Source organism: Mobula birostris, chromosome 14, assembly GCF_030028105.1.
Source record: "Mobula birostris isolate sMobBir1 chromosome 14, sMobBir1.hap1, whole genome shotgun sequence".
NCBI classification, from domain to species: domain Eukaryota; kingdom Metazoa; phylum Chordata; class Chondrichthyes; order Myliobatiformes; family Myliobatidae; genus Mobula; species Mobula birostris.
This window is the reverse complement of record NC_092383.1, coordinates 39,367,430-39,380,252: the sequence shown is the minus strand read 5'-3', so window position 1 is coordinate 39,380,252 and position 12,823 is coordinate 39,367,430. Positions and strand designations below refer to the sequence as shown.

General features: G+C 42.1%; 1 protein-coding gene across 1 annotated transcript in view; it reads left to right on the top strand.

Moving 5' to 3' along the window:
* Nucleotides 1-10,464, top strand: part of LOC140209851 (protein FAM81A-like) — a 44,076-nt gene extending 33,612 nt beyond the window's left edge. Inside the window, 2 exon segments of the mRNA XM_072278419.1 lie at nt 2,063-2,169; nt 10,354-10,464. Of these exon segments, the coding sequence (XP_072134520.1) occupies nt 2,063-2,169; nt 10,354-10,372 (126 nt within the window). The 3' untranslated portion in view covers nt 10,373-10,464.
* Nucleotides 10,465-12,823: the final 2,359 nt, after the last annotated feature.

The following is a 12,823-nucleotide window of genomic DNA, read 5'->3' as shown; positions in this document are numbered from 1 at the left end:
GATTTTTGAGGATGCTACCAAGACGCTTCATAACAACAGACAGCAGACATTGTCTACATGGACTTTAACAAGGCCTTTGACAAAGTCCACCAAGGGAGGTTGCTCCAGAAGGTTCAGTCATTTGGTGTGCAGTATGAAGTAGCGAATAGGATCCAACACTGGCTTCGCAGAAGAAACCAGAAAGTGGGAGTAGATGGTTGCCTCTCTGACTGGAGACCTGTGTCTAGTGGTGTGCCACAGGGATTGGTGATGTGTCCATTATTGTTTATCATCTATGTCAAAGATTTAGATGATCATGCATCAGCAAATTTGAGGATTACACCAGGATTGGGGGCATTGGGAGGCCGCCGTCATTCAGGGTTAGCCATGGATATTGCATCCTAGCTGTGTAGATACGCAAGCCTGGACAGTACGATATGGAGAGCAAGCTGTTGCCCTCGTGGCAAAATCTCCCTCTCCACACATCTGATGAAACCAAAGGAACTGCAGACACTGATACAGTTTAGTACCAGCAGTGTGGCAGGGGTTGCCAGTCAGTGTTGAACTCAATGTAAGGCTGCCTTTGGGTTTCCAGCTCTGGATTTTTCTCTTGGGATTTACTACTGAACCCTTCCCCACGAGTGGGTTTAGGCCACAAGGCAATGGAAGTTTGAGATCAGTATTTTCCTTCTCCTAGATGAGCTGCCAACCACAGCTGACGAGCCCCATCTGCCCAAAGTGACTGGTTGAGGCGCTAGTAACCCACCTTTGCCCCTTCTGTCAGTAGAAGCAGTTCAGCCGGGCTCAGTAGCTAAGCCACACGTGAAAGCCAGGAACTAGACTTGGTTATCAGAAGCTATCTGAGGCATATGACATTGGGAGCACTTAATAGGTAGTGGGAACTTGTCCCCATTACCACCCTCGGCTATAACAACCTTGAGGTTGTATGGGACATGGTGGACAGTGAGGAAGGCTACCAAAGCCTGTAGTGTGATCTTGATCAGCTGGAAAATGGTCTGGAAAATAGCAGATGGAACTTAATACAGACGAGTGTGAGGTGTTGCACCTTGGGAGAGCAAACCGGGGTAAGTCTTGCACAGTGAGTGACAGTAGTGAGAAATGTGTTCGCACAAAGAGACTTGCGAATATAGATCCATAAATGGTTGAAAGTGGCATCACAGATAGATAGGGCCATAAAGAGAGCTTTTGGCACATTGGCCTTCAAAAATCAGGGCACTGAGTACTGGTGTTGAAATGCTATGTTGATATAGTGGCTGTCTTTCCTCCTTTATAACTGCAACAATATGTTGTGTCCAGGTAGGTACTCAGAAATACCCAGGAACTCTCTCCACTTCTGATCCCTTTGAGGAGTGGTTTGTGTTCCCCTGTCTGACCCTTCCTGAGGTCCACAATCAGCTGTTTGGTCTTACTAATACTGAGTGCAAGGTTGTTGTTGCGACAACACTCCTCTAGCTGGTATATCTTGCTCTGGTACATCTTCTTGTCACCATCTGGGATCCTGCCAACAATGTTTGTATCATCAACAAACTTACAGATGTTATTTGAGCTGTGCCTAACCTAGCCTAGTGATGGGTGTAAAGAGAGTAGAGCAGGGGACTAAGCACAGTGTTGATTGTTGGCAAGGTGGAGATGTTATTTCCAATCTGCACGGGTTGTGGTCTTCTGGTTAAGAAGTCAAGGATCCAGTTGCAGAGGGAGGTAGAGAGGCCCAGATTCTGTAGGTTTTTGATCAGATATTTGAGGAGATGGTGTTAAATGCTGAACTATAGTACTGGTATGATATACTGGTGCAGCGCCTGAGCACCTGCAAGTCATCACAACTGTTTCATGTATGTCTGAGGTGCTCACAACTGATGCTGTCACTTGCCAGCCAAAGTGCACCATCATAGACATATACTGACCGTCCCAATTTGGCTAGTTACAAATAAACAACATGGGTATTTCCATCTGTTCAAGACCAGCCAGGGCCCATTTTCTCCAATTGGTGCCAGTGTGTTTATGACCTCGCTAATGTATTTATTCCATGCCAATCTGATTATATATATTTTGCAATTTCCAACAGATTTCACAACTTTTAAAGAGAATTGAGGAGTTGATAACGGAGCAAGAAAGGAAGATCAATCTTACTAGGCGACAGAGCAGTGAGCAGCGCCATCTGCTGGATATTATGTGAGTAAATAATTTTTTCCCAACTAACTAAAGTTCAGAGTAAATTTATTGGTAAAGTGCATATATGTCACCATATACAACCCTGAGATTCATTTTCTTGCGGGTGTACACAATAGATACATGAAACACAATAGAATCAGTGAAAGACCACATCCAACAGGGTGGCAACCAAAGTGCAAAACAAAACAACAAACTGCAAATACAAAAGGAAAGCAGGGAAAAAAGAAATAATAACAAATAAATAAGTAATAAATATTGGGAAGATGAGATGAGGAGTCCTCAGAAGTGAGACCAGTTCAGTGATGGGGTGAGTGAATTTATCCCCTTTGATTCAAGAGCCTAATGATTGAGAGGTAATAACTGTTCCTGAACCTGCTGGTGCAGGTCTTGAAGCTCCTGTATCTTCTTCCTGATGGCAGCAATGAGAAGGGAGCCTGGCCTGGGTGCTGGGGGTTCTGATGATGGCTGCTGCTGTCCTGCAACACCTCTCCGTATAGATGTGCTCAGTGGTGTGATGGCTTTTTCGTAAAAGGGCATTGGTGTTTCCATGCTAAGCCGTGATCCAACACACATCTATAGACGTTTGCCAGTGTTTTAAATGATATGCTGAGTCACTTCACAAATTTGTAAGAAAGTAGAGGCACTGCTGTGCTTTTTCTGTAATGGCACTTGCGTGCTGGGCCCAGGCCAGGTCCTCTGCTGAGCCTCTCCATCTCTGATCCCCACAATGATGACTGGCTCATCGAGTTCCAGTTTCCTCCTCCACAGAAACATAGAAAAACTACAGCATAATATAGGCACTTCGGCCCACAATACTGTGCCAAACATGTACATACTTTAGAAATTACCTAGGGTTACCCTTATTCCTCTATTTTTCTAAGCTCCATGTACCTATCCATAAATCTCTTAAAAGACCCTATCGAATCTGCCTCCACCACCATCGCCGGCAGCCCATTCCACACACACACACCACTCTGCATAAAAAAAACTTACCACTGACATCTCCACTGTACCTACTTCCAAGCACCTTAAAACTGTGCCCTCTTGTGCTAGCCATTTCAGCCCTGGGAAAAAACCTCTGACTATCCACATGATTAATGCCTCTCATCATCTTATAAACCTATAACTTATGCACCTATAGACTTCAGAAGCTCTTTAAACCTCCTCCTGTTTACTTGCTGCTAGGAATTTAAAGGAGGCCTTTGAAGTAAATAGGGAGAATTTTCCATAACGATTTGGTAGGATTTCCTGTACATGGTTCTAACTCCATAATCAAGTTCACAGACGACACCACAGTGGTTGTCCTGATCAGAGGGGATGATGAGACTGCCTACAGGGACGAGGTCCAGCACCTGGCCGTGTGGTGTGCCAACAACAACCTGGCCCTTAACACCCAGAAGACCAAGGAGATCATTGTGGACTTCAGGCATGCTAGGAGCCACACTCACGTCCCCAACTACATCAACGGAGCTGTAGTGGAGTGTGTATCAAGCTTCAAATTTCTTGGTGTCCACATTTCCGAGGATCGCGCCTGGTCCCTGAACTACTCCATCCTGATCAAAAAGGCGCAACAGCGCCTTTATTTCCTGCGGAGCATCAAGAAAGCTCACCTCTGTCCCAGGATACTGACAGACTTTTACCGCTGTACCATTGAGAGCATATTCACCAACTGCATCTCAGTGTGGTATGGCAATTGCCCCGTATCAGACCGCAAAGCACTTCAGTATGTGGTGAAAACTGCCCAGCAGATTATCAGCACCCAATTGCCCACCATTGAGAACATCTACCATAAACGCTGCCTGGGCAGGGCGAAAAGCATTATCAAGGATGCATCTCACCCTAACCATGGACCTTTTACTCTCCTCCCATCTGGTAGGCGCTACAGGAGCCTCCGCTGGAGGCACAGGAAGAGCTTCTTCCCTGAGGCTGTGACCCTGCTGAACCTCACATCACAGCGCTAAGCAGTATTGCACCCATACTGTACTGTCTCAGTACTTTTATATTTGTGTGCTGTAGCACTTACTTTTTATTTACAGTTATTTTGTAAATTCTTTGCATTTCTGGTCAGATGCTAACTGCATTTCATTGGCTTTGTATCTGTACTCGGCACAATGACAATAATGTTGAATCTAATCTAATCTAATCTAACAGGATTTTACCAATTCTCCATCTCCTTGGTCTTGCTGACATTGAGTGAGAGGTGGTTGTTGTGGCACCACTCAGGATTATCAATTGGGAGAGATTTCACAGAAGGAGAGGACATCCAGTGTTTAGAACAAAATGAACACAGTTTATCATTGAATCATGCATTATTAGAGGAAGCCATGCCTGAGCCAGCATCAATAAAGCCAATGATTTCTACAGCACTTCTGTGTATAAAACTCTTTATTTCCACACTTCATCAAATATTCAAATTCTACAATTATCAAAGTAGGATTTGAATGTACCTGGATCATTCAGTTACAATTATAAACCAAAAACAAGTAGTAATTTTGTGAGTCCATCTGTGAGAAGGACTTGTGTTTGTCAAAGTTCAGACCCTCACAAAATAAACCCACAGAAGCCAGTGAATATTTATTTTTTTTCTCTTCTTTCCTAAATAACAACAACATGGTGGTAAATGTTTTTTCAAAAGGATGAAGAATATAAGTGTGTCTAATAGCTCTCAGCTGGAACAAGAACTAGCCAAAAAGGAGCAGGAATTGTAGCATCAAATAAAACGGCTGCTTTAGTAATTAAAGGTGAAACTGTAAGTATACCTTTGCAGAACAAGAGTAAAATAGATATTGAGCATTAAGTTTTTTTTCAAAGGTATGAATTGTGCAATGTGAAGTTTACAATGCAAATTCATGACAGGTGCTTGGGTTATATTGGATATTTCCTGTTAGCTGTGTTATTGTGAATAAGAACAAAAGATGCTGAACACACCTACCTTGAGAATGTTGGCAAGGAGGTGAGAAGAGCAAAAATAGAAAAAAGGTAGCAAGAATATAAAATGCTGAAAGGTAGCAAGAATATAAAATAGCTTTATTGCTGAATGCAACTTTTCACTCTTGGCTATGAATCATCCATCCAGTTTGACACTAGATATTGGGCAAACTCCACAGTGATTAACTACTCTGTGTGTGCGTGCGGTAATGCCTTTTTCACTAAAATATTTTAAAATGGTGCCGTGGTTATAAATTTTAAAAACATGGTCAGGATGTCTCTGCCCACGGAATTGCATAGATTTTATATAATTGAAATAGATATTTGTCTTGATTAAGTTCCAGTCACTCCTTTATCTATGTCTATCTGCAGGTCCTTCCATTTCGAGTTCCTTTATGTACATATTCAGAATTCTTTTACATTTAAGTACAGTACACCATTCATTCCAGTTGGATGACCATTGCAGTCAAGTAGTGTAAGCAGCCTTCGCCTGCCAAAGGGAGAGAACAGTGTTGGTGAAGGTGTTGCTGTGTGTGTGTGTGTGTGTGTGTGTGTGTGTGTGTGTGTGTGTAAGTAGCTGCATTGTGTGGTTAGGGTTGGGAAGGAAATGAGCGTCGTGCTGCACATGTTGATAGGTGTGAGTACCACTAATCTCGACCACCACACTTGTGTGGTCATTAAAACTCTTGAGGTTGGGACACAACAGCAGTCGCAGATTTCCATGGCATCTATTCCCATTAGCTATCCATGTTTACCCCATCAGTGGGCATCTGGGTGCCAGAATGTGTTAGAGTTTCTTCTGGATGTTCAGGCCTCCCAGTGAGACCTCAAGGTCAATGACGTACTGCTGCTGATTTAGTTTCTCTGAGTTCTGTGCGGGTATCAGTTAGATTCAGTGGCCAACTTTTTTTTTGGAGGCACTGGCATGACTTCAGTTAGTGCTGGCTATTTCAGTGAGCTCTGGAGACTTAAAATTACTGACGGTTACCATGCACAAGTGGGGAACAATATTGAATTAGCACCAGCAAACTATACAAGTGTTTGCACAAGACGTGCAAACATGAATCATCTACCAGCTGTACTGGGACAAAGAAGCACTGTTCCCTCAACAGTGCTGTCCTGTTACATCTCTGTATGCAGTAATGAATTTCAAGCTGCACCCTGCGCATTTGTTGTAGCACAGATGAAAACTGCCCAGCAGCCTGAAGGTTAATCTTCATGGGCCAATGTCACATGTGGATGACTTGTTTCCAGTCCACTCCTGCAGGTTCTGATGTGTTGGACCCAAACTCAGCTGGGAGAAATTGGTGCCTCAATGAGCCTGTGGGTGGATAGACTCGGACATTGTACAATTCCTCCACAGTTTGTGCACGGTCTCTGTATGCTCCTGTCAGAGAGACCTGAGGTTCTCCGTACCTTCATTGATGCTCCTTCTCTATATTGAGCAGTCTTGGGCCAGGGATTCACACAAGTTGGTGAAAATCTATCTTCTGAAGGAGACTTTGAGATTGTACTTGAAGAGTGTAACACCTGTGTAGCACTAGTCTTATTATGTGTGAGTAGTCGCTGCACTCTGAGAAAATCAAACTGCACTAGGTGCTAGTAGGAACAATCCAGGTATCGGAAGGAGGCAGTGAATAGAAACCACACTCTCTGGAAATAAAGTTTTGTTTATAAGGCAAAAACTACTTGTATAAAACATTTACATGAGCAAGAACAATTCAAAATTCCAACATTCTGTTTAGGTTCCAAATCTTAGATAGCAAATCAAAACAAATTCCTTTTTAATTAGAATCAGTAAGATTCCTTTATTACTCTAATCTCTCTAACTAATTAGATCTAGTGTTATTCCCTATTTAAAAGTTTACAGACTAAACTTTTCTTTTTACTTATTCCTAGTTAGTTAGAAAACCAAATATAATTCCTATTCTCAAGTATTGTAGTTAACTTCAGTTTCAGTTCCTGACAGTATGTCTACAAGTTTAAATTCAAATTGAAAATTATATATACACTGCTTAACTCCTTTCACGACAATTTTTCAACATCGCAACTTTTAAACAAAGTAAATCTCATTCAGTAACTTATCGAAGTCTTTGCAAAAATAATCAGTTCTTGCAGAAAATCAAATTTGGATTTTCCAAATAAATAAACTTGTACATCTAACCGAATTAAATCCTCTGCGTCATTACACATTTCGTTCCCACGCTGGTTCTTCATGTTGGCTGGCTCGCCATCTTGTTTCTTGGTTCATTGGAATGAAATAGTTTATCAACCACGGAAAGTCAATCCACAGACCTGTACAAAAACTTGACTAAATCCCTTGGTATGATTTTGTAGAACTAATTCCCGACTACACGCTGATATTGTTTCTTTATAGCTGCTGCGTGTTGTAGCTGTAGCTTCAATAAATCTTTTATCGCTATTGCCTCTCCTCCGGGGTTTCAAGTTAGTAGGGTAAAGGTACTCATGACTAATTCCACTCTTAACAGTTCATGTCTTCAGCTGCTAATCTTTGCTGTGTTTCTCTCCTTGTCCGTCCTGCATCCAGCCCCACTCTGCCCTCGCATAGAGTTTTTTCAAAATTCTCTTTTTTTAAAATCGGTAACCCTTGTTTTCATTCCTTTGTTTAATTAACCTGGGTTACCAGACTTTTCTCTGTTTGCCTGGAAATCTCTTGTCATGAAGGAGCTTGCTTTCTACCGGCATCTGTCAGGCACGCAGACGATGAAGAGCTGGTTGGGAGCGCGATCACAGGTCCAGTACCGAGAAAGTTGACTAAGGAGTGGACACCTGGCCCAAAAGATTAGAATCCATGGGGTCCAGGGCAAGCTGGCAGATTGGATCCAAAACTGACTCGGTGATAAAAGGCAGAGAGTTGTTTTGTGATTGCAAGTGTGTACCAGTGCTGTACCTCAGGGATGAACACGGGGACTCTTACTGCTTGTTATAGACATTCAGATATGAATATAGGAGGTACAATTAATAAGCCTGCAGATGACACAAAAATCGGTGGATATGTGGAAGGTGAGGAGGGTAGTCATAGGCAACAGGATGATATTGATGAGTCAGTAAGGCGGGCAGAACAATGGCAGATGGAATTTAATCTCAGTAAGTGCAAAGTGATGCAGTTTGGGAGGACTGTTAAATGGGGGTGCAGTGAAAAAAACTAACTGGGTGGACACGCACTCAGTTGAAAATCTCTGCATTTTGTTGCTTGTGCTTCCTTGAAACTCATATAATCCACAGGAGTATTTTTAAAAAGTTGAATTAAATGTATGTTGGTGTATTAACATGAGTAACATCAAGAAATATGGCCAGTGCAGTGTTACTCTGCGAGCTTCATGTGTGGAAGGAATTTCATTGCACTCTGCTTTATATCACAATAAACTCATCTGATCATTGGCATACAAGTCCAAGCGTTCCTGAAGATGGCCACACAGATTGATAAAATGGTGAAGAATACACATGGGGCACTTGTCTTCATTAGCTGTGGAATAGAATATAACAGCAGGGAGGTTATGATATAGTGTAAATGAACATTGTTTTTGCCACAGTCAGCATACTATAGGAGAGATGAATTGGAGTGGAGAGGAATCTTGCCAGAATGCTGTTGGAATGGAGTGCTTCAGTAATGAGGAGAGATTTGATAAGTGGTGATTATTTTTCCTTGGAGCACCTTAGGCTGAGGGAAGGGATCTGTTAAGAGGTATGCAAAATTATAAAGGGCATGGATACAAATTTAGAAACCAGAGAAAGCTAGAGAGCATTGACTTAAGATAAAGGTATTTAGAGGTGTTCTGAAGAACCTTTTCATCCAAGACGGAGATTGAAATCTGAACACCTTGCCTGAGTGGGTGGTGGAAGCAGGTACTCCCACAACATTTAAGAAATATACGAGTGAACACTTTAATTGGGAAGCAGGGAAGACAGTGGAGCACCAATGGCAAGAGTTTCTGCGATTAATTTGGGAGACACGACAGAAGAACAATGAAATACAAGGGTCAGCTAGCCAATAATATAAAAGGAGATCCCATACATTTTGTTTTGCTGCATAAAGAGTAATAAAGAGGCAAGTATGGACATTGTGTTGCTTGAAAATGATGCTGGAGAATGATTAATGTGAATGGGGAAATGGTGGAAGAGTTAAACATAGAACATTGAAATCTACAGCACGTTATAGGCCCTTTGGCCCACTATGTTGTTAGATAAGTACTTTGTCTCAGTCTTCACAATGGAAGAAACCAGTTACTTGTCAGGAATTCAGGAGAATCAGGGGACAGCGGTGAGTATAGTGGCCGTTACTAAGGAAAAGGTAGTGGAGAAGTTGAAAGGCTTGAAGGTTGATAAATCACTGGGACCAGATGGACTACACCTCAGAATTCTGAAAGAGGTAACTGAAAAAATTGTAATGGCGATCTTTCAAGTATCGCTATTGTCAGAGAGCGTCCTAGAGGACTGGAAAATCACAAATGTTAATACTGCCTTTTAAGAAGGGAGGTAGACAAAAGAATGGAAATTATAGGCTGGTTAGCCTGACCCTGGTAGTTGGAAGGATTTTTAAAATCCATTATTAAGGATGAAATTTCAGAGTACTTGAAAGTAGATGATAAAACAGGACAAAGTCAGCACAGTTTTGTTAAAGGGAGATCTTGCCTGATGAATCTGTTAGAATTCTCTGAAGAAACAATAAATTGGTTAGACAAAGGAGTGTTAGTGGATGGTATTCACTTGGATTTTTCAGAAGGCCTTTGACAACTTGCGGCACATGAGAACACTGAACAAAAGCCATTGTTTTTGAGCAAAGTATTAGCCCGGATAGAATATTGGCTGACTGACAGAGTCAGAGAGTGGATATCATGGAGTTCCACTGGAGGCATTGTTGGCACTGTAATGTTTCATTTTTGTATTTTAATGGCCTGGATGAGCATCACTGTGATCTTGCTGGAACAGTTCACTCGGCTCTGACTATTGTGTCAAACTTGGAAACTTTGTCTGGAGGCTTCAGTAATTTATGATGAGCCTATACTCTCTAGGACATTGTATGGAGTTGGTCAAATCGAAAGCTTTGCTGCCTTGTATTCATTGTCTGAACATTTACTTATTCATAGTCTGAGGAGCAGGTTACTGTTTATATTGCTTTTTAACATCAGATCTATTAAAGGCATGCATTTTATTTTAGAATTTTTAAATTTTGTTTTACTCACAATATTTAATGGACTGTTTACCATTTTATTAATTTTGTGTCTTGTTATTAAGGCTTTACAGCAGTTTATGAAAGCATTGGATCCTTGAGACAAATACTTGAAGCAAGAATGAAGTTGGCTAAAGAGCAGTTGCAGAAACAAATTCTCCAGGTGAAGCAAACGATTGATCCAATTCCTACAAATTAATATCTGGGTCACTCTCAGTGGTGGACAACATACTTTGGAAACTGCCCGATAATTATAGAAGTTCCCCTTTCATACCAGTATATGCTTGAAGCTATTTTAGATTTTTTTTTTACCAAGAAGAGGCAACAGTTAAACTATTTAATTACCTGTGCATCTACTTGAACTAAGGAAAATTGCATTATTTCACAGAAATGCTTATCCCAATAAAGTCGTCTATGAGAATTTTCCAGTTCAAAGTACATTTATTATCAAAGTATGTACACATTATGCAGCCTTAAGATTCGTCTCCCAGCAGGCAGCTAAAAGAAACCCATATATTAAAAAGAAGGCTGTCTAACACCCAATGTGCGGAGAATAAAAACCATATCATGCCCATAAAAAAGAACTCATTAAAAAAAAAGAATAAAATCACCCATAAAAAGCAAGACCTTCGAACACCCAACGTGCAATGGGAGAAAAAGAAGATCATGCAAACAGCAACCACAAGCAAAAAGTGTTTCTGAACTGAAGTCTGCAAGGAGAGTCCCACCATTGAGTGCAGAGCCGAGTAAACATTGTGGAGCAGGCCCATAGCTTGCCTCGGGCCCTGACACCCTGACACCCTGACACCCTGACCTTTTCTCTCTGGGCCAGTGCTTAACTCTGCATCTGAACATTGGTTTCTGCTGCTTCGAGTTGCAATCTGAACCGGTATCCTCTTGCCTTGGGCCCTGACACCCTGACCTTATAATCTGGCCGCCACTTAAATGTCCGTCCAAACAATGGGTTCTGCCCGAGTATCTGATGCTGTGAGGAAGCAGCTCTACGAGCTGTACCACCAATGCATCATTGCACTGCCATTTAGTTGTGAAGCTTGGCCAGGTAGTCACAGTGGCACGGATCACAGATTTCCTTCCAGCTCCCTCTCCTGCCCTGGTTAGTGGATGAATTGCAGCAACAAATAATTAGACTGTTGAAATGACTTCCAAGAATGAGCCTCAGACAGTTTGGTATTTCTCTAGTGAAATACTGACATATAATGTAATATGTATTTGTATGCATTGATTTTGATCCTATTAATACCAAAACACTTGCAACAGGAAGACGGCTGATTAGGATAATAATAGCCAAGTCAAATCAGAAATTCTTTGTAATTTAAATGATCAGTCTTGCAAGAGTAACTGTCATATATCAAGTGCAATTTTAACTGAAAGCGGAATCAGGTGGATGTCAATCAGTGTAAGGGCCAGTCCACTGTCATCACCAGTCAGAGATTTTGTCAGAAGAAGCTGACTGGACTTCCAGGGCCTCTTCACTCATCCCTCTGATGGACTGCTAGAGTCCCACTCACCAAGCCTATGAACTGCTTGCTGGCACAAGATGAGTGACTGGAAGAGTTTGTTGAAGAGTCTCTTACTCACAGTACGATGAGGTGGGGTAAGTGAGGCTTAAGATATTCCAACAGGACTCAGATAGAAAGACAGATATTTTATTGATCCCAAAGGAAATTACAGTGTTACAATAGCATTACAAGTGCCAAATATACAAATATCACATCAGAAGTAAGAAGGAATAAAAAATAAGTTACCTCAAACAATCTACCAGGAGGGGTCATCACTTCCCCAGCTATAGGTTGACTCATTATAAAGCTTAATGGCCAAGGGTAAGAATGACCTCATATAGTCTCTTTGAAGAAGCGCAGTTGTCTTAGTCTGTTACTGAAAGTGTTCCTCTGTTCAGCCAAGGTGGCATGCAGCCAAGGTGGCATGCAGAGGGTGGGAAACATTGCCAGGATTTTCCGTAGGATCCTTTGTTCTGCCACAGCCTCCAATGTGTCCAGTTTGACCCCTGTAACAGAATCAGCCTTGCTAATCAGTTTATTGAGCCTGTTGGCATCACCCGTGTTCATGCCATTGCCCCAGCATACCACTGGTACTGTGGTGTGCTGGGGCAATGGCGTTGTACTGGTGACAGCAGACTGGTAGAACATGTAAGGGAGAGGCCTGCATACTCCAAAGGACCTCAGTCTCCTCAGGAATTAGAGGCGACTCTGGCCCTTCTTGTACACAGCCTCTGTGCTGGTGCACTACTTCAAGTCATCCAGGTGTACCCCCAGGTACTTGTAGGTCCTCACTGCATCCACGGCCTCACCATCAATAGGAACAGGAAGCAGTGCAGGCTTAGTCACCTAAAGTCTTATCACCATCTCCCTTCTCTTACTGTTGTTGAGCTGCAAATGACTCAGCTTGCACCATTTAACGAAGTCCTCCACCAGGGCCCTGTACTCATCCTCCTGTCCTCTCTTTATACACCCTACTATTGCTGAGTCACCAGAGAATCAGAGAAGATTGTGGCAC